This window comes from Eschrichtius robustus, chromosome 19, assembly GCF_028021215.1.
Source record: "Eschrichtius robustus isolate mEscRob2 chromosome 19, mEscRob2.pri, whole genome shotgun sequence".
Lineage (NCBI taxonomy): Eukaryota > Metazoa > Chordata > Mammalia > Artiodactyla > Eschrichtiidae > Eschrichtius > Eschrichtius robustus.
Genome location: NC_090842.1, coordinates 51,750,688 through 51,773,494, shown reverse-complemented (window position 1 = coordinate 51,773,494; position 22,807 = coordinate 51,750,688). Strand labels below are relative to the sequence as shown.

Below are 22,807 nucleotides of genomic sequence, written 5' to 3'. Positions count from 1 at the left end.
AAATACAGTCATTATTCCAAAGTTTTTTTTTATTTCAAATTCATTGAAAGAAATAAAATTATATTTAAAAAAATAGAGTAATCTCACAAACTGAGGAAAGCCAGGAACAAAAAGAACAAGTACTTTTTCCTGAGAGGCAGATCTAACAGCTATAGGACGGACTTTCTTCCTTCCTAGCTTTTGTCAAACAAAATTTTTTCCTATTTCTAAGGCATCAAAAACACTCGAGTGTTTCAACTGGGTTGTTCAGGTACAAGGTTTCAAGCCCTCTAAGGGGGATTAAGAAACATCAAAAGCTGCTACGATTTCCTTTGTTGTAACACCAAACATTAAATTGTACATACTTCTACTTCTTTATGTAAATTTGAGAATTTCACACTCGTGACCTGAATTTCAAAGATCTGGTCATATTTTATTAAAATTTTACTACTTCTTGGTAAGAACGTCCAAAGTATCTGAGCTCACATCCCAGTAACTAAAAGGGGCCGGACAGCAGGAAGAACTGTTGGATCGCACCACCTGCAGCCAAGACCTGTCAGAAAACACCCATCCCGGAAGACTCACATGCAGCTAGAAATTTATACTAAAGCCTAATTCCTAAACCACTAGACCTGCCAGCAAAGGCAGATCATATCCTAATGGTTCATATGTAACCTACAGGACAAAAGTTACAGAAGTCATATACAATTCCCAAACTTACCCATTCCCCGTACTTGGTTTCCCTCCATTTTATACTGATAAATCTATCCAACTAACAACTTTCATTCCCAAACACTTCAGTGAGATAGTCAAGACAATGGTTAACATTTCTGTTCTAAGCATGACTGCTGGTGCTAGTTTTAATTTGCATAGGTAAAAGGAAAGCTTGAATTTTTCCAAAAGGTACAATCTTATTTTCTTAGTTGAAATAATTGAGTACATACCTGATGATTTCCCTAAAGCTTCTTTTCCAAGATAGTTAAGTCAATTCATATAATTGGTAACAATAAATTCCATGGGGACAACCATTTCTGAAAGATATTGTTTAGTAAATAAGAGATTAAAAATGTCTGTAGCACCTCTTACAGGTGCTTAAAGATTCAAGTGACCTAACTGCATCTCCAATGAGGTGCTATTAAAGATTCAGTAGGATTCTGTGGGTATCTCCTAGTTAGTCATTTAAAACATCTATCAACCTACAAGTAGATCCATACTCCAACCACAGTAAACCGATGTTGGACCCTAATAGGAAGCCCTATCCTGTCTCCTGGATCTGTAGGGAGTTAACCGTCCTGGGACAGTCGCTCTCATGGAACAATACAGGGCTCTTGTCACATGCAGAAGGGACTCTTGGCCTTTAATAATGGCTTTGCTGAGTTGCAGGGCACTGTGATGTCTTCTTCCGCCCAGAAGGGCACAGACAGCACTCTTCCACCAACCCAAGGGTGCAACTGGAGTTACATCCTGGTTACACTGTCCCAGGTCCTAGTATGAAACAACAATGTGGCCCAAAATGACCATGTTCAAATAAGATACCTGGTAACTTTTTAATCTGATGTGACTCAGTCTCTTGTCACCAGCCTAGGTCGCCCAAAAACAAAAACCAAAAAAAGAGAAAAACACAAATTTGAGCTAGAATTGTTCTTAAAAAAAAAAAAAAGTCAACAAGGACAATCAAAACTACCAACATTTATATAAGCCAGACCCTAGAGATTTCCATCTTCAGTGACTGCCACTTTTTAGTCTTAACAAAAATGTCAATATCCTGAGTTTTATCAGTATTTTCTTGCTAAAATAATTTATGGGACATAAATGCATACAAATGAATAAAAAGTGGTACAAAAGTCTGGAAGAACAGCCCACTAACTAGAAAATGTCGCAAAAACAATATAAAACGATGTGTTTAAGTGAAATAAATTAAAGGTTAAACCTTACACTTCCAAGTTTTCTTAGACTATTATTTTGGGAAATGGCATGGAGTTGATGACGTATTTTTCTAATAATCAGTTGTTTAAGATCAAATACCAAGTGATCGTTCACAAGAAGTTTTTGCTTTTAAAAACCACGGCCCCACTGCAGTGTATTTGAACACAGGAGAAACTACCTGCTGAAATTAATATTCAAAATCCTAATCAGTAACCTGTGTGGCCATAAACTGTTAAGACGTTTTGTTTACTAACTTGGCTGTCCAAATGGTTATGTTAAAAAAAAAATGCTTACTTTACTAGCATCTGCAGAAACTAAAATTTTGGTACATAAGTTTCTCTAAACCACTGAGTTGTTTTTTTAATTTTAACAAAATAATGCCAATGCAATAACCCAAAGGTATCCCAAATGCTTTGCTTTTACTTTTAAAAAACCTATTTGCTTACTAAATGCTATTTATATTTTTAAGCCAGTTGGCTGCACACTGCCTTTAAAATGCAATGGGGTTTCTTTACTTAACCTGACATCACTATTCAAAAACTTGTACTTGCTGGGGAAAACGGTACTAATTATGCTACAACAAGGTTTATGCTATACATAAAATCACTCCAAATTATAAAGTGATTGGTTTCTATAGCTGTAAGCATTTTTAATACATAATTTAGAAAAAAGTCACACATAGATGAACAGAGATGGCATTCAACTTTCTTTCATCCAATTAACCATATCCATTAAAACCAAGACCCTTCTGCATGACTTGCCAGTTCCCCATTCCTTTTGTCAACCTAGAAAAGAAACATTTCTTGGGAAGTCAGGATTTATTAAGAACATCAAGCTCCAGGGCATTTTTTTCTTTTTACCATATACCTTTAAAAATGTTTTTTATCCCCACAAAAATCCTTATCATTTAAAACCAGATATTCAAATTATATGGCTAACATCTTTAGCTAATCAACTGTTCAGTGCTGATCCTTGAAAACAACCTTCAATGGATCTTTGAATAATGGAGATTCAGCCGCTGATACGAGTAGTGTAGGTAGTCACACCTTTAACGTTCAAGCCACAAGTTGTGACGTTTGAAAGGGGTGAGGTCTACTGTCCTGCATTATCAGAACTTGTCGTATTTTCAGTGCTACTGGGTTGCACATTATCTGCGAGGTTGTGTGCATGCTCAAGAAATAAATCTTTCAGTACACTTAATTCCTTAGTCAGCAATTTAATTTTTGCTTCCAACCGTTCATTCTCTTCCTTGAGCTGATTCACTCTCTGCAGCGTATCCTGCGCTTTCTGCTTGCTTTTCAACCGGCTCTTTTTCACCGCCATGTTGTTCCTCTCTCTGCGCTGACGATACTCGTCACTGTTGCGATCCATGGGCAAACTCTTTTTGCTCTGCTTGCTTGGAGGCAAAGCTTTGCCTCCGCCCCCAGGGCCGGCGGGCACCAGCTGAGGAACCTGCTGTAAGCCGCTGGCATGAGCCTGAGTATGAATGACACTTATTCCATTCACGCCCGGGGTACTGTTCTGCTGTGATACCTTGCTCATTTGGGCACGCTCCCTTGTCAACACAGAACAAGTAGAAATGAGGACAAGGTGATCAATGGTTTGATCTGCCAAGAAATCTTCACATGTACCTAGTTAAAAAATAAATTGCATTAAATATTTGAAATGACAAGATCAAGTAAGATTAAACTTGCATGTACCTAATGGCAGGCCAGTATTAATTGATTATGCTGAGAAAAGTCTATGACAACTGCCAACTGCTCCAGTGTTTCAGAAGTCTAAGTCATGTAATTTAGAGAGGTAAGTTAATACAGACGCACCACACGGCCAAATTCAACCCACCTGAACCCCTGAGGGTACTGCCCATCTGTGCTTGTTATCAAAAATGGGAGGAAAAACAAAAGAATACCACTAATTAGGTAGCACATATGAACCAATAGCACTTGGCAATCTGCAAGAGAGAAATGTGAGATGTTTGGTTTAAACACAATGAGTTCAATTATGATAGGAGAGACACCTGCAATAAAAGAGGGAAAAAGTTTCAATTGTTGGCTCAAATCAAAATAGAAGCCTGGAGCAGAGCACCCAGCCCAGTCAGTCTCCAGAGCTCATCAGGACGTACTGCACTACGATCTCTGCATGGTACTTACTCTAATATGCAGAGACTGAGTCATCAAGGACTTGACTTTTCTCCCGGAGCATAAGAATCTTTACAGGATATTTTGAAAAGGTGTTTTTTGCTTGTTTTTATTTCTTTTAATGACCTCAAATGAGAGTAGTTTACAGAGATTTTTTTAAGTTAGTTTCTTGGATCACAGATTGAGGAGCTCTGAGATACCCAATTTGCTTCCCCATCCCATCATGCTTCTAACAGTATTTTTTTAATTCTCGACATAATTAGTAAACACATCTAAACACAGTCAGCCTAAAACCACAAGGAAAGAAACAAAAGCCCTGATGATGCATCCAAGGAGGTGCAAGCACTGGGACTCAGGCTGGACCAAGGGCCAGAGCAGCTGCAGCGCCTGCACCCACTTGACACTGCTCAAGGAGCGCAGAGGAAACGCCAATTCTGAAATATTACGGCAGTGCTGCCCGTAGAAATGAAGTCACAGTTTCAGAACTAGTCATATTTGCATTACTATGAATTCAACCAGTTCGCTACAACTACCTCAAGATGTGTCAAAAGCAGACCTATCCTATCATCAGGAGGCCACTTCAAGACAAACTGACTAAAGCTGAGTGAACCGTGCCCACCAAGAAGTCACAGCACTCTTGGAAACTGAGAAAGCAGTGTTAGGAACCATAAAACTATCCCGTTCTCTTTTCACAAAACTGCTAAAACTGCATCAGTGGGAAAAAACCTGCAGCCAGAATTATGAACTGCCTCAAATGAGTACACCTTACAGTTCTTAAGAAAAGCTCAGTTAGTAAACACCAGCAGCTTCACCCAAACCTTTAGCCAGGCATTTCTGTATAAACACCATTTACTGGTCTGCTTTTTAAAAATCTTTGCTTTTAAAAAGGCCATATATCATTACTTTCCATTGTTTTTCAAGCCACACAGGCAGCCCTGAGCTAGCCGGTCATCTGTCCTCACAGCAGTGCTAAGGAAACACCAAAAGCTGCCTTCCAAACCATGATGGATATCTACTCCAAGTCTATCTTCAGTAATGGATATTTCACGTTTCCCTTGATAATTTATCATGTTGCCTATTTTTTCTTCCAGTTAAAAAGTGGCAGTTCAGTATAATTTGGGCTACACTTACCACTAATAGTGTTAAAGGCCATCTATACCATTGCTTATCTATTTGGTATGAAGTGAAAAGTGTTTACTCAATTTTTATGAACTTGTTTGATTTAACACGTCTCCTGGGACCGTCTCAACAATCATGATTATGTTCATCTTATTTATCTTTTTTATTTTTTATATGTCAATTAGGTTTTTAGTCCTTAAAGCTACTCTCTAATAAACTCAGAGATAACAATGATCCAAAGAAGTACAAACCAGGAACGAAGTCAGTTCTTGTCTTGGCTCTGACTTCCCCCATTTCACTCTGGACATACCCCTTCCCTCTGTGAGCCTCGATTTCCCCATCTGCAAACGAGGAACGTAAAGTGGTAAAATGCCTTCTGACTTTGACAATATACCACGAACTTCAGTCACCAAAAACTCTTATTACAGCCTCCAAACTTAGTGATGTTCATGCCCATTTTTGTTCTCAAAGATACCAGAACAGGGAAGGGCTCTTTCACCTCAGTCTGACTCAAGGTACTAGGCTGAACACAGTAGGTAAGGTTTTGAAAATGAGTCCTTTGGCTTGTAAAACAAAGAGTAATCATCAAACTGGTAAAAATGTAAGAAAAGGCAACTTGGAGATAATAAAAAGAACTCCAATTTTTTTTTGTTTTTTAAGTTCTCCAACCGAAGACAAGCCAAGAAAGTAGCTCTTAAAGTGAAGAGCTATCCACTAAGGAAAGAGCTAAGTGGTCTAAGACTCAACTCCAAACATATTATCAATTTTGTTTTTTACACTGAGCAAAACAGCTGCCTCTACAAGTTACATATTTTACAGTTTACACAGTTATCTGTGCTTTTGTTTCTTCCACAAACGTTTACTGAGCACCTACAATGCACAAAAAGAAAATAAGTTTATTTCAAATCTGGATATTCAACCCTAAGTGAAAGTCTGGCTCCTATGTGGACAAATACTATTCCAAAGTTCAGTCTCCAGGAAGCAGAGTGGCACCTTGTTTCCTTGCTGTGAATCATTCAAGCAGGAAGCAGGAGAAAACCTGAAAAGCTGTGGTTCTCAAAGTGTGGTCCCTGAACCGGCAGCAGCTTGCTAGAAACGCAAATTCTCGGGCTGCCCCAGACCTGGGAATCAGGAGCTGTAGGAACAGGGCTGGGCGATCTTGTTTTAACAGGCCCTCCAAGTGATTCTGATGACACTGAAGTTTGAGAGCCACTGTTACAAATCAACCATGGACCTTAAGAAAGATGGACTGAGTGGGTAACATTTTTTAAATCAAGTTCCTTAATTCAAGTAATGTTCATTCAAATCAGTGATACAGTGACAACTCAAAACGTTAGAATGAGTAAAACAAAATCAAAATTTTCTCAAGTTTCACTTGGGAAAATAAACCTCTCAAGGATTTTCCTAACCCTCTTGTCATTTTCTTCACGTGTGTACAACCAGATATTCCTCCCCTGCCCCCCCAAATAAATTTTTAACTCCAATTTCCTCAACGAAGGTCTACACTCCAAAATATTCCGATGTTTGTCCCTTATTCCAAATCTGTTCAAATCACTGGTATCTGACAATTCTACCCACCCCCACCCCCCCTAAAACACCGCACCTCTAGTATCTGTCTCCATCCCAATGCCACAGAGTTACCTCAGGCTGACATCATCTCTCAGGGGCACAGCCTCCTCTGCTTTAGCAGTGTTCCCTCCAACCACTGTCTCCAAAGCAATCTAACACTCAAACCTGAGTGTGTCACGCCGGCTCACTGAAAAGTCGTCTGTGGCTCCAGCATACAGATCAATCCAAGGTGTTAACCCTCTCTCCAGCCCCTGCTCCCTTTCACATCACACCTCAATACTGAACCACTATCCGCCCCCTAAATGGTCTGCACGTTCTCTTTTCTTTGTGCTTCTGTCCAATTTGTTCCCCCAGTTTCTTGGTCAATGCCAGCTCGATAGTGTGCCTCCCTGTAGACTAAGCTAGAGACAGGACTCTGTCTTTATCACCATATGCCCAGCATCTAGCGGTGGTGCTCAAGAAATATTTGTTGAATACAGCCTCAAAAGGCTAAGAGAAAACATTTAGTTTTACAAATGTCTTACATAAAAATGAGATTCTCTAGCATTAAAATCTCTTATAACAACCATAATTAAATCAAGACTGTTACTAAGATATTATGGTCTTACCACCTAAAGTTCTTGGTCTTTCTTAATGGTATACAGGAAAATAAAAACATTTGCTACTTCTAGCCCCCAGCCTATACAGTGAACATCATTCTTGTCTGGTCTTTGCTTCATATCAGTTGAGAACCTTTATTTTCCACTTTGCCCAGTTATGTTTTCCATAACCTCAAGTTCTTAGACATATGTTGCCAGGGTCTGACAACTCTGTACTACAAGTGAAGTGAAGGTAAGCAAAATTAACAAACACCCAAATGAGCAGGATTTCTATTTATTTGCCACTGCTGGTTTCATGACCCAAAGCAGGGGTCCATGAAGGAGGGTACATCCCTTCAGGGAGTACACAAGTGGTCCACTGGAGTATGAGAAGAAAATGCATGTTCTTTTGTTTTTTCATGTCATCTTTTTACTCTACTTTTAGTGCCATTAACAACACACACAAACTAATACACACACATTGTTTATAAATATACATTAGGGAGTCATACTCAATTCTTTTTTCTTTTCTTTTTTTTCCTTTTTTAACTGATAGGTCTGGAAAGCCAAAAAGACAGGAGACCAATGTACCTACCAGTATAAGAGCCCATGGAAGCACCCCCTCCCAAGAATACACAATAAACCTGGAGTTGTGGCTACCTGCGTTTACCATTTCTGTGATCAGGTGAGGCAATCTTAGGCCATAAGACCAAATTCAGCCCCATGAGGTCCTATTTATCTTTACCTAGGACTCACCAGGTGCTGTTTAAATCCCAAGGGATGAAACCACCTGCCCAAGATCAGACAACCTTGCTGACAGTCATGATGTGACCTTGAGAATTTAGAAGATATTCTGGGAGAAAAAAAATTAAGTTTTGCTTCCACCTATGTTTTTCAGGGAGGTATTAAAATGACTGAATCCGCCAAGTGTGCCCACCAGAAGCAGGACTCGAACTGAAAAATTCTTCAGCTCATTAGCATCCTGTAATTATTTAGCCTTGTTTACACTAAGTTTTTCCAAAACAGTGAATCAACTTTAATAGCTTATCCCAAATACTACTCAAGTAGTAACAGCTGACCAGATTTTAACTTTTAACTGTCAAGGGCTTTTAGATGCAGAACTTCTTAGTAAAGCAAACCTTTATACTATTTTATTTCAAAAGTTTCTTTGAGCGTCCCACAGCCTATCTGAATTAAAGGACAATCTCTTCCAATAAGAATTCAACTGAGTGAGTGTACACTGGGAGAGAGAACTACCAATTTTTGTGTAACCCACCAAGGTTAAAACCATTCTGAAACGGACACATTTTAAGACGCCAGATGACAGCACAAACTTCAGACCAGAGGAAAGCCCAGCAATTAAACCTTCTGAAGAATAAAAACACACGAGCTTACTTGGAAGAACAGATTCTCCTTCCCCTCAAACATGCATTTCCATCCTCTCCATCTAGACACCTCTACTGGCAATTTTCCTTACTGTGTTCCCTCCAAGCATGCTAACGAAGCACTTCATTTTTTGCCCTTCTCTGTTCTAGTCAACTCGTGGCTGCTGCACGTTCATCCAACCTGTGTTCAACAGTCACCTGAAGGATATTCAAAGTACAGCTCCATAAGGAAGCACAATATTATTTGTGTAAAGTCACATATTTAAAAATCGACCGCCTTCCCTGACTACTTCTCGACTAACTTCTAAGAAGGATTCTCGATTACCCGACACCGAGCAGTTTCGCAGGCGCAGGAAATACCCCAGGTGGCACTGAAGTAAGATACCGTCCACCTTCTGCTATTCTGGGAACACCCTTTATCCCCAGGGGCCAATACGAGCCTGGCTAGTCACACTGCACGTTGCATAAACAGAGGGCCGGGTTCTGGAGGGGGCACAGCCCGGCTCGCATCGCGTCCCGGGCCGGCAGCAGGGGCGCTGGGGGAGCGCGGGGGTCTGCGGGTGGCGCCGCGGCGCTGGGCCGGGGCCAAGGATGAGATCAGCGGCCCCGCCGGGTGTTGCCGGCAGGTTGCATCAGACGCCGCGCGGGGCCGCCGCCCGCGCCGCGGACCGCGCGGGGCCTTCCCGGCAAGCCGGCCGCCCAGGGCCGGGCCGGGTCTCCTCGGGCCGGGGCCGCGCCCACGCGAGCGGCCGGCGGCGCCGCGGCCTCCTCCTCCTCCCTCAGCCCGCCCGCGGCCTCCTTACCTGCGCCTCCAGCCCGCCCGCCCCCAAGCGGCCTCCACTCCCAGCGGCCCCGCACGGCGCGGCCCGACCCAGGCCTCCCGGCCCGCGAGTCGGCGAGGAGGAGCGACGGTTACGAAACCGGCAGCCTCCGCCCGTTCCGCAGCCGCCGCCAGCGCCACCGGGTTCCCCTCCTCGCCGCGGCCGCGCGCGCAGCCGCGACCGCCGCCGCCATAACCAATGGGAGCGCCGGCTTGCGGGGGACGCGCCCTCCCTCCTCGACGGACAGCGCCTCCAGCCAATCGCGGGCGGCCTGGCCGCGGGAGGCGGGCACGTGGCGGAGGCGTAGCCCACTGCGCGGTGGGGCGGGCGGGGGCGGTGGGAGCGACCGAGCGGGGTTCCCCGGCCTAGCGCGCGGGGCGGCACCCCTGCGGTAGGCGACCCGCTGCGAGAAAGGTTCTGTGAAAGTTGGACGCATTGGAGAATCGTAGCCTCGTGAAGGCAACACTTGTCTTTGGAAAACACAATTTGCTGAGGTGATGTTTTGAACCATCGATTTCTGTTTTGGTTTCACCACGTCCTCGGCGAGCCCCGCCTCGGAGTCGCTCCCGGGGACATTTTCCCGGAACGGCCCACCAGACTCGCCTCCCGGGACGCGGGGTGCCCGACGGTCGCCTCACCGCCGACGGCCCGCGCCCCTCGGAGGGAGCCTGGAGAGAAGTCCTGGACCTCACGACACTGAAGGCAGCTGCAAACTTGTTGAAAGACGAAGGGTGCAAAATTTTCCCAACGTAGGATTAGTGTTGATGGCACTGGTGCAGACTGTGGTTACGGGGAAATGAATTTCCACGATCAATTCCCTTGTGCTGTCCTCCAGGTGAACAGATTGAGAGACGTGAACTCAAAAAAATGGATGGCAAACCAGCCTTATTTATCTAAGACGATTCGCAGGAGGATCTGAAAGCGTATTACAACCGGGAAGCAGCGCGCTGGGTGGAGGCAGACAGGTTTGATTGCTTCCTTTTTAGCAATTCTTATCGTCTAAAAACTGGAGTCTTTGAAAGAGGAAACGTTTCTTCATCACCCAGGCCATGGCACCACCTCTCCGCATAAGACGGTTTCGAGGAATCAGTAAAGAGGTGATAAAACATTTGCGAAAAAAATAAAGATATAAAAATTAAGAGGGCTGCAACTAAAAGTGAACACTGATAACCACAGAAGCAGACTTGGTAGAATGACACAATATCAAAACCAGTACGTTTGGGCTTCCCTGGTGGTGCAGTGGTTGAGAATCCGCCTGTCAATGCAGGGGACACGGGTTCGAGCCCTGGTCCGGGAAGATCGCACATGCCGCGGAGCAACTGGGCCCGTGAGCCACAACTACTGAGCCTGCGCGTCTGGAGCCTATGCTCCGCAACAAGAGAGGCCGTGATAGTGAGAGGCCCCCGCACCGCGATGAAGAGTGGCCCCCGCTTGCTGCAACTAGAGAAAGCCCTCACACAGAAACGATAGACCCAACACAACCAAAAATAAATTAATTAATTAAAAAAAACCAAACAAACCAGTACGTTTCTTTCACTTTGGCCCTTGGTGTTCTGAGTTGAAATTTCTTTGATCAAGATTTTAGCACTATTAAAACTGGATTCGATTTTGTGGCTCACAAAATTATAATTTTACCCTCACCATGTCCTAATCACTTTAAAAATTGTATAGAAAAAAAACCCCCAAAAAACCGTGTAGATATGTTCATTTATCCCCTGGTTTGCTAACCACTCTGCCAAGCTGCTCCAGCATTCTCTGTGTCTGTCTGGGCAGGCCTTCTTCCACACTCAGCGGATTAGTCAATGCCAAGGAGACTAGAGTATTTATTTCGTCTTCAGCTGGTAGCTGGTAATTCTGTCTTCTCAGTTTACAAATATTTATTTGGTGCCAACTATGTGCTAAGCTGTGGGGAATCAGCAACAAACAACACAAGTAGTCCCTGTCCACATGGAGCTTACACTTAGAGGCAGGGAGACAGGCATTCAGTAACAATTTTCTGATTACCATTTTCACAGCTCTTACAAGAAGGAAGTACAAGGTGCTGCGAGAGATTATAAGAAGGGAATCAAACCTGGTCTGTGGGTTCCGGAAACACTGTAAGACGAGTAAGATTTGCCTAGGTGGTGCAGATGAAGTGGATGTGCCTTCAAGTCAGAGGGACTGTCTTATCTAAAGGTCTTGAGATGGGAGAAACACCTTTCTTTGGCTGAAGCACAGTGCCCCGGAGGAGACTGATGAGATGGACAGGGCCTTGCGGCCTGAGAAGGGTTCTGATTCTTACCCTAAGAGAGATGGGAATCCTCTGAAAGACTTGCTCTCACCATAAGGAAATGAGGAGAGCCTGGTGGAGCTGTCTCTAGTTTGAGGAGATCCACCTTGTTGTTTCTTGCAAGTCACAGGGACCCAAGACACTATAATCAAAGAAAAATTTCCTGCATGGTTCTCTGCCTCACTGATACCTGATGCGTAGTCTGCAAATCCAAAGAATTTGTAAAGAAGTAGTACATTAAAATCCCCTCCAAAGGACTTGAGAAGTAGGATCTCCTGCTAATTGAATAGGCTAGTCACCTGAGAGCTACTACAGTTAACTACTTAGTTACCTAACAGGTATGGACTCTAGTGTCAGGCTGTTCTGTTCACAGCTTCACCTCTTACTGGTGTGTGACCTCGGGTAAATTACTTAACCTCTCTTGTCATCTGCAAATGGGGAGAACAGTGTCTATCCAATAGAATTGTTGTGAGGATTAAGGAGTTGATAAAAGTTAGGGCCCTAGAACACTGCCTTACTGATACATGGTAGGAGCTCAAAAGTATTAGCTGTTATTACCTTGATGCTCATACATGAATTATAAACAAATTATATCCATAGAATTGTAATAGACTAAAATACACTTCAAAACAAAGTCGTGCTGTGCTTAATATTGCTTTGATGATTCAGGCACTGAAATATTCAAAATATTGAAGGTGATGTTGACTCGTTAGGGTATCTCAAAAGGCGTTTTTTAGAATAATTCCCTTAGTTACCACATCTTATCATTTCACTTCTTTCCGCAGAGAGGAGAAAAAGTTTAGTAATTTGAAATCTCTTACTGTCTGAAAGCCAGATCAATAGATGTTTACTATGCATACTTAAGTATTTATCTTAAATGTGTCTTAAGTACTTAGGATAATACTTAGGTATCATAAATGTGTATTTGGAAAATTTCTGAAAAATTAATATACCAAATTTACCACCTTTGACAGATCTGGACTAAAGCTATATAGCATTTTGAGAGTTGAGATAATGTCTGTCACAGGTTTGAGTCTCAGTAAATATGTTTTCTGGTATATTAGCAATAACAGGGCAGTGATTGGCCATCATTCTGCATTGGTTAGGGCTGTTTGTTTTTTTTTATAGTCCACTGGCTAATTTGCTGGTACAAGCTGGCCTATTTATCTGTAGTTTCTTTTTTTTTTTAAAAGGGAACGCTATTTATTTATTTATTTTTGGCTGTGTTGGGTCTTCGTTTCTGTGCGAGGGCTTTCTTTAGTTGCGGCGAGCAGGGGCCACTCTTCATCGCGGTGCGCGGGCCTCTCACTATCGCGGCCTCTCTTGTTGCAGAGCACAGGCTCCAGACGCGCAGGCTCAGTAGTTGTGGCTCACGGGCCTAGTTGCTCCGCGGCATGTGGGATCTTCCCAGACCAGGGCTCGAACCCGTGTCCCCTGCATTGGCAGGCAGATTCTCAACCACTGCGCCACTAGGGAAGCCCCAGGGCTGTTTTGATAGGAAGTAACTGAAAACCATCCCCGAGTAGGCTTAGCATAAAGAAGGATTTGGTCAAAGATTTTAGGGCATTATTCTTTCTTCACACGGCCACTAACAGCCTCAATGTTCAAAGCTTTGGTCACTAAAGAAAGGCCCACTCACCTTTTAAGTTCCTGTTACAAAAGTCCTAGGCAAGGACTCTGGGGTTGGTCCAGCTGGATCAAGTGCTCTTCCCTGGAATGATCAAATGGCCAGGACCAGGTCACGATGTACTAACATGGCAGCTATGGATGGGATGGCAGAGGCACTTTCCAGAGGAAAAGGGAGTGCTGAGCAGACGAATCCATCAATATCCACTTCAAACACCAGCTCACACCGTGGTCTCTCTGACGGAGCCTTAATCACTCTGGTTGTCTGATCTGTTCTTTCCTGTATCATATGATTCTCCATCCTTGAGGGCAAAATTTAAACCTCCAATTTTACCTTTGGAAGCACTATTTGGAATCATAACAGCTAAGATGCTAAACGGTTGTCTTAGGACATCCCCAAATTTCATAAGCAGGTCCTATGCGTGAAAGAGAAAATTCTGACATAGTTTAAACTTGAACGGGTGGCAAATAGGGTGAGTGTCCATTATAAAGCACTTTTCCACGTGTCGGATTTCATTATTTTGTGAGTTAAGACATGTCACCTGTACATTTAAGGGTAGTACATGTCATCTGTGCACACAAGGATCGGTGTGTACTGTGGTGTGTAGCTTGTGAGCACATGAAGCTAGGTACAGACTGTCTGCACACATGAGGAGAGCTGCATGCATCTGTGCTCATAAGAGTGGCATGACATCTGTACATATCAGGAGAGGTAATCCGTATCATGTTGTGGGCCTAGGAGGGTCTTATTCTTATATCATCACCCCACTGAATAAGCAATGATTACCTGTTACATATTGATTGTAATGCAAGTTATTCCAGTGCCTATGAAGCACAAAACTGAAGATAAACAGAGGGTCTTTTGGTTTGTCTATTTGTGACATATGTGATACCAGTCTCCATCATAGCGGTGTGATGGGTTTTGGAGACAGAACAAGGTGATGCTGGCTAGCATTTACCTAGCTAAACATCTGTTCCCCATCTGTAGAGAGGGTTAACAGTAAATTCCTCATAGAATTGTTATGAGGATCAAGTAAACTGACATGAAAAGAAGCTAACGTAGTGCCTGGCACATAGCAGGCACAAAATAATCTGTCCATCCAAAAAGAATTTGCTACCTAGGACCCTGTTCTTGGTTTCTAATAATATTCTCCAGTAATAGCAACTGGGCTCCTTGGAGAAATGGCTGATTCTAGGATTGACGCAGGAAATACACAAGATGAACCTGGAGCATCTTGCAATGCCAGAAAGTAACGAAGCACTCAAAAAGCAAAACAATGAGGGTATGTGTCTTAGCTCAGGCTGCCGTAACAAAGCATCATAGACTGGGTAGCTTAAACAACAGAGATTTCTTTCTCACAGTTCTGGAGGCTGGCAAGTCCAAGATCAAAGTGCCAACGAGGTAGATTTTATTCCAAGGCCTCTTGTCTTGGTATGTAGGCAGCCACCGTCTCACTGTGTGCTCACGTGATCTTTGTGTGGATGCTGGGAGAGAGAGAAACATGCTCTCCAGTGTCTCTTCTTATAAAGACACTAATCCCATTATGAGAGGGTCCCCATGAACTCATCTAACCCTAATTACTGCCCAAATGCCCATCTCTAAATACCAACATGTTTGGGATCAGGGGTTCAACATATGAATGTGGCAGGGGAAGGGTAAGACACAAACATTCAGTCCAAAATGGCATGTCAAAGGGGCATAGGAAGCAAATGGAAGAGCCCCTAATGCCCAAAGAGTCCTAATACCAATTTGAGTGGAAAACAACTAATGTAGTATTGAATTATAACCCAGAGTATAAAAGAAATACCCAAGAGTCCATGTTGATGTAAATAAATAAATGTTGGAGAAGAGATGAGTCTCCCATGCAGAAGAATTCCAAATAATTTATGTAGATGCTCTGCCCTCAGATGGGGGAGAATAATTCTTCACTCCTTATGTATGGGCTGCACATAGTGACTTCCTTCTGAAGAGCAGAGCATGAAAGGGAAAAATAAAGAGAAATTTTATAGTGGAGAAACCTGACAAACACTGCCTCAGCCAGGTGATCAAGGTCAACATCAATTAGACATAAGCCATGTTGCTATAATGAGATGAAAATGGCACTTGACCTCCCAAGAACTCATGGTAGTCTAACTATGAGAAAAACACCATACAAATTCCAATAGAAGGGCATTCTACAAAGTATTATCTGACCAGTTCACCTCAAAACTGTCAAGGTCATCAAAAACAAGGAAAGTCAGAGGAAGTCTGGAGAATCCTAAGGGGACATGACAACCAAATGTAATGTGGTATCCTGGGTGGGATCCTAGAACAGTAAAAGGACATTGGGTAAAAACTAAGGAAATACAAATAAAGCATGGACTTTATTTGATATTGTATCAAATTTATCAGTCCCCCTTCTAGAGTCCCCTCAGCCTTGGCCAGCACGTCTCCTACTCTAAGAAACTTACCTGTTGGGGTAACCTTCACCCTTCATTTCCATGTCCTTTTAAGGCTTTAGCCGCTGCTCTTGTCCATTTACCATCAAGACTGGCAGGGGATCAGTCACGCAAAGGAAACACTGGGCAAATAAATCAGAAACTAATGATACTGGTTACCTATGAGGGGTGGATGGGACGGAGATAGAAAGAATGGGAGAGTGGGAAGCGGGTAGGAGGGATGAGGGAGCGAGTGACACCTCTGTGAGTATACCTTTTTGTATATCTCTGACTCTGAGAACTGTGGTGAGGTTTCACAAACCCCAGAAACAAATAGTTAACACCAAGCAGGATGTGGGAGGAACCCAAAATGAAATAGCGTACAAACAGTAACCAATAACCTAACTGTACTACAAATGAACAACACAACCACACTGTGGCGAAGGGACTTCCTTGGTGGTCCAGTGGTTAAGACTCCACGCTCCCAATGCAGGGGGCCCAGGTTTGATCCTCGGTCAGGGAACTAGATCCCACGTGCATACTTCAGCTAAGATCCCGCATGCCGCAACTAAAGATCCCACACGCGGCAACGAAGATCCTGTGTGCGGCAACAAAGACCGGCACAGCCAAATAAATAAATTAATATTAAAAAAAAAGAAAGAAAGAAAGAAAGGAACTAACCTGAGTAGCTTCAGAACACAGTATTTTGATTGGATAGGCGAAATACAAAAAGAACTGTACACCGATGATATGCACTAGTTACTAAGTTTTTCAAAGGGGTATCGGTTAGCAATTCCGAAACTATTTTACATATATGTTAGGACTGATGAATTAAGTAAATACATTTGGATAATGAGAGCAGGTTTCTCACTTTGGAGAAAGGAGTTACAAGTAAAAAAAGAGCAAGACTAGAATGAACCCTGTGGTGTTGGATTGGAATCAGAGGCTATCAGAATGAATTCACGATTTGTAGTATATTCATAGATTGATAGATATAGAAATAAATACAGATGTGTGTGTAGGTGTGTGTGTGTGAGAATATATATGTTCTCTCTATGTGTTCTCTAGGTTTGTCCACTGAGAGGACCTAAAAGCAATGACACCCCAGTAGCAATGATCCTACCTAGAGACCAAATCATGGTTTCTAAATATCTTTCTTTGATGAGAGGAACTAGGGCTCATTGGAGAAGTGGTTGATTCCAGAGTTGGGCAGGGAAAAGACAAGAAGAATCTGGCATACCTTGTGGTGACAGGAAGTAAAGAAATGCTCAAAAAAAAAAAATGGTGGGAGTATATCAAAGAACATATGTGTTAATTTGAAGAAGCTCCCAATGACCAAATCTGGTACAATTTGAATAACAAAATAAATAATAATAATAGATTATAGTTCACAGAATAAAATAAATATCTATTACTTTATACTGATATAAATAATTAAACAAATAAATGGCAGAGAAGAAACAGCTCTTCCTTACAGCAAATCCCAATTAATAAATGTAGAAAGAATGGCTGAAACAGCAAGTCACCATTAGATAAGCACAGCAGTATAATTGTTGCAGGCACGAATCATCAATAAATGTTAAAACCAATGGGTGAAAATATAATAAGAAACAAAATATCTATATATTCTCAAAGTATCTTCTCACAAGATACTTACTAATTACAATGGGAAAAATAACTTCCAGAAACCTGGAAGATACTACCAGAAACCTGGAAGATTACCGCCAAGTAATCAAAGTTAACATCAGCAGGACTAAGACATATTGACATCATGAGCCCCTGTTATGAGGCACTGAGAAAGGCATTCCTGTGAAAATGCATAAATAACCTCAATCCAATCATGAGAAAATTTCAGACAGATGCAGATTGAAGGACTTTCTATGAAACAACTGACCAGTACTCTTCAAAAATGTCAAGGTCGTGAAAGACAAAGAAAAGCCGAGAAATTATCCCAGGTTGGAGGAGACTAAGGAGACATGACAACCAAAGGCAACACGGGATGCTGCATTGGATTCTGGACCAGCAAAAGGACATTAGTGGGATAACTGGAGAAAATCTGATTGAGCCTATAGATTTGGTAATGATATGTATTGTGTCAATGTTAATTTCCTAATTTTGACCAGTGTTCTATGGTCAGACCAGTATTTTTGCTGGGGTGTTGGGAGTGGAAGCAGCCATTGTGTAAAGAGACAGGCAACCCTCCCTCACCCCGCTGAACCACCCACTGTGTTCTAGGCAGATACTAATGGTTATCATGGCCAGAGAGGAGCCAAAGGCCAGCAGGAGGTAAGGCTCCCCAAGTACACAGGACAGTAAGAAAAATTTCCCTGATTAGCACTCAAGCCCTGCCCCAAGGCTATCACAGATGTTAGCAAGTTGCTCCCCTACAGGATAGAAACCTGCCACACGGAGGTTACATAAAATTGACTTCCAAATCAAAAAAAGACAAAGAAAACAATTCATAGAGTTGAGCACGTAAATACTTGAAACTTTTGGATATAAAAATACACCATAAATAAAATTAGTAACAAATGAGAAACTGGAGAAATATTTGGAACATATAATAAATTTCCTTATCATACAAGTAACTCTTAAAAATCAATAATCAATATATAGGAATATTACTCAGCCATAAAAAGGAACGAAATTGGGTCATTTGTAGAGACATGGACGGACCGAGAGAATGTCATTCAGAGTGAAGTAAGTCAGAAAGAAAAAAACAAATATCGTATATTAACGCATATATGTGGAATCTAGAAAAATGGTACAGATGAACCAGTTTGCAAGGCAGAAACAGAGACACAGATGTAGAGAACTAACGTATGGACACCGAGGGGGAGAGCGGGGAGGCAGGGTGGTGGTGGCGGGATGAATTGGGAGATTGGGATGGACATATATACACTAATATGTATAAAATAGCTAACTAATAAGAACCTGCCGTATAAAAGATAAATAAAATAAAATTCAAAAAAATCAATAATCAAAAGATGAACACCACAATATAAAAAAGGGCAAGGGACATGGACAAGCATTTCACAAAGAAACACTAATGGACTGAGACTTGAAAAATAAATTACCTTATTATCATCAAACAAATGCAATTAAATCAACAAGATACCAAATTTTGTCTTTGATTATAAATCACCAAAAAGAATGTTAATAAATGATGTTAGCGAGAAGGTAGGGAAATTGGCACTTCACATATGGTCAGTGGGAAAGTAGTTTGGTAAAACCTTTCTGGAAGGGCACTTGGCAATTTGCAATAAAAACCCTAGAACTGTGTGATGTACCCTTTGACACGGCCATTCCAATTCACTCATTTATTCTAAGAAGATCATCATACATTCATGCAAAAATACAAGGAAGTATATTACATCATGTTTACAATAGCAGAGGAAGAGAGAGAATTCATCTAAATATCCATTCGGATAAGCCCCAACCAGTGGTGACCCATTTCTCAAAATCAGCAAGAAGGAATGAAGGTGATGTTTGGAAGAAAAGATATGCCTAACATAGGTAGTTGCCTTAAGGTAACAGGATTATATCTGGGACTATTATTGGATCTTTTTTTGTCACCTTTCTTTCTTTTGTCTTCTTATCCCTTGAGGAACTAAACGCCTATTTGCATGGATTGCACTGTAATTTGACCATTAGGGCAGAGAACTCTATCCATCCCACCTGATCTCAGGTGTTGATTAAAAATGTACTCCTCTGGGCTGTCTGGTATTTGAACAAAACCAAGATTAATGACTTGTGTTCTTTCTTTCAAAAAGATATACACACAGCTTTGGAATATGTATATAAAATATATATTCTAAATGAATGTTCATTCATTAATATATTCATGACTCTCAAGATTTTTATACTTCTAAGTTTAAAAATTGACTTACAAAGATCAGTCTTATTAGATTTATTCTTCTGTATAAGTTAGACTGATACCAAATCTTACATAAGTGTTTCTTATTTTTAATGAGGATTTACAGTGAAATACATATTAAAATGTATACATTTTAATGATGAGTTTTTTATTAGAAAAAGTGTGAATAACTTTATAGTAGTAACAAAAGCTTATATTTAATAAAGCTCTTTTTATTTCTATAAAGCATATATTTGCATATATTATCTAGAATTTGAATGCTGTAGGTTCAGAAACTTGTGAAAAAACAGAATTATAAATACTGTAGAAAATCATAAAAAAATCACTGATGTATGGAGGCAACACAAACGTCCATCAGTGGATGAATGGACAAACAAAAAGTGGTATATACATACAATGGAATACTAGACAGCCTCAAAACGGAAGGAAATACTCTAACATGCTACATGCATGAAACTTTTTTTAATTAAAAAATCTTTTTCTATTTTTATACAATTTTTAAAGGTTACTTTCCATTTACAGTTACTACAAAATATTGGCTATATCCTCTGTGTTGTACAGTACATCCTTGAGCCTATCTTACATCCAAAATTTGTACCTCCTATTCTCCCACCCCTACATTGCCCCTCCCACCTCCCCACTGGTAACCACTAGTTTGTTCTCTATATCTATGAGTCTGCTTCTGTTTTGTTATATTCACTAGTTTTTTATATTTTTTAGATTCCACATAAGTGATATCATGCAGTATTTGTCTTTCTCTGTCTGACTTATTTCACTTACCATAATGCCCTCCAAGTCCATCCATGTTGCTGCAAATGGCAAAACTTCCTTTTTTTAATGGCTGAGTAGAATTCCATTGTATATATATATATATATACCACAGCTTCTTTATCCATTCATCTGTCAATGGACACTTAGGGTGATTCCATGTCCTGGCTATTGTAAATAGAGCTGCAATGAACATTGTGGTACATGACTCTTTTTGAATTATGGTTTTCTCAGGGTATATGCCCAGTAGTGGGATTGCTGGGTCATATGGTAATTCTATTTTTCGTTTTTTAAGGAACCTCCATACTCTTCTCCATAGTGGCTGTATCAATTTACATTCCCACCAACAGTGCAAGAGGGTTCCCTTTTCTCCACACCCTCTCCAGCATTTATTGTTTGTAGATTTTTTGATGATGGCCATTCTGACTGGTGTGAGGTGATAACCTCATTGTAGTTTTGATTTGCATTTCTCTAATGATTAGTGATGTTGAGCATCCTTTCATGTGTGTGTTGGCAATCTGTATATCTTCTTTGGAGACATGTCTATTTAGGTCTTCTGCCTATTTTTGGATTGGGTTGTTTGTTTTTTTGATATTGAGCTGCATGAGCTGCTTGTAAATTTTGGAGATTAATTCTCTGTCAGTTGCTTCATTTGCAAATATTTTCTCCCATTCTGAGGGTTGTCTTTTCGTCTTGTTTATGGTTTCCTTTGCTGTGCAAAAGCTTTTAAGTTTCATTAGATCCCATTTCTTTATTTTTATTTTTATTTCCATTTCTCTAGGAGGTGGGTCAAAAAGGATTTTGCTGTGATTTATATCATAGAGTGTTCTGCCTATGTTTTCCCCTAAGAGTTTTATAGTGTCTGGCCTTACATTTAAGTCTTTAATCCATTTTGAGTTTATTTTTGTGTATGGTATTAGGGAGCGTTCTAATTTCATTCTTTTACCTGTAGCTGTCCGGTTTTCCCAGCACCACTTATTGAAGAGGCTGTCTTTTCTCCATTGTGTATTCTTGCCTCCTTTATCAAAAATAAGGTGACCATATGTGTCTGGGTTTATCTCTGGGCTTTCTATCCGGTTCCATTGATCTATTTTTCTGTTTTTGTGCCAGTACCATACTGTCTTGATTACTGTAGCTTTGTAGTATAGTCTGAAGTCAGGGAACCTGATTCCTCCAGCTCTGTTTTTCATTCTCAAGATTGTTTTGGCTATTCAGGGTCTTTTGTGTTTCCATACAAATTGTGAAATTTTTTGTTCTAGTTTTGTGGAAAATGCCATTGGTAGTTTGACAGGGATTGCACTGAATCTGTAGATTGCTTTGGGTAGCATAGTCATTTTCACAATGTTGATTCTTCCAATCTAAGAACATGATATATCTCTCCATCTGTTTGTATCATCTTTAATTTCTTTCATCAGTGTCTTATAGTTCACTGCATACAGGTCTTTTGTCTCCTTAGGTAGGTTTATTCCTAGGTATTTTATTCTTTTTGTTGCAACGGTAAATGGGAGTGTTTCCTTAATTTCTCTTTCAGATTTTTCATCATTAGTGTATAGGAATGCAAGAGATTCCTGTGCATTAATTTTGTATCCTGCTACTTTACCAAATTCATTGATTAGCTCTAGTAGTTTTCTGGTAGTGTCTTTAGGATTCACTATGTATAGTATCATGTCATCTGCAAATAGTGACAGCTTTACTTCTTCTTTTCCAATTTGGATTCCTTTTATTTCTTTTCTTCTCTCATTGCTGTGGCTAAAACTTCCAAAACTAAGTTGAATAATAGTGGTGAGAGTGGGCAACCTTGTCTTGTTCCTGATCTTAGTGGAAATGGTTTCAGTTTTTCACCATTGAGAACGAAGTTGGCTGTGGGCTTGTCATATATGGCCTTTATTATGTTGAGGTAAGTTCCCTCTATGCCTACTTTCTGGAGGGTTTTTATCATAAATGGGTGTTGAATTTTGTCAAAAGCTTTTTCTGCATCTATTGAGATGATCATATGGTTTTTATCCTTCAGTTTGTTAATATGGTGTATCACATTGATTGATTTGCGTATATTGAAAAATCCTTGCATTCCTGGGATAAACCCCACTTGATCATGGGGTATGATCCTTTTAATGTGCTGTTGGATTCTGTTTGCTAGTATTTTGCTGAGGATTTTTGCGTCTATGTTCATCGGTGATATTGGCCTGTAGTTTTCTTTCTTTGTGACATCTTTGTCTTGTTTTGGTATCAGGGTGATGGTGGCCTTGTAGAATGGGTTGGGAGTGTTCCTCCCTCTGCTATATTTTGGAAGAGTTTGAGAAGGATCAATGTTAGCTCTTCTCTAAATGTTTGATA

At 41.0% G+C, this 22,807-nt stretch overlaps 1 protein-coding gene across 4 annotated transcripts; it reads right to left on the bottom strand.

Moving 5' to 3' along the window:
• Positions 1-3: 3 nt before the first annotated feature.
• Positions 4-9,584, bottom strand: CEBPG (CCAAT enhancer binding protein gamma). 4 transcript variants are annotated; one of them, XM_068527505.1, is made up of 3 exons: positions 9,498-9,584; positions 3,748-3,856; positions 4-3,536 (listed from the first exon to the last, which is right to left on the bottom strand). In XM_068527505.1, the coding sequence occupies exons 2-3, from the start codon at positions 3,770-3,772 to the stop codon at positions 2,998-3,000; spliced, it is 564 nt and encodes a 187-aa protein (XP_068383606.1). In that variant the 5' UTR covers positions 3,773-3,856; positions 9,498-9,584; the 3' UTR covers positions 4-2,997. The 4 variants fall into 4 exon arrangements, with proteins under 4 accessions (XP_068383606.1, XP_068383605.1, XP_068383607.1 ...); XM_068527504.1 differs by lacking the exon at positions 9,498-9,584 and adding an exon at positions 5,414-6,714; XM_068527506.1 differs by lacking the exon at positions 3,748-3,856 and having other exon boundaries at positions 9,498-9,576.
• Between the last annotated feature and the right edge of the window lie 13,223 nt (positions 9,585-22,807).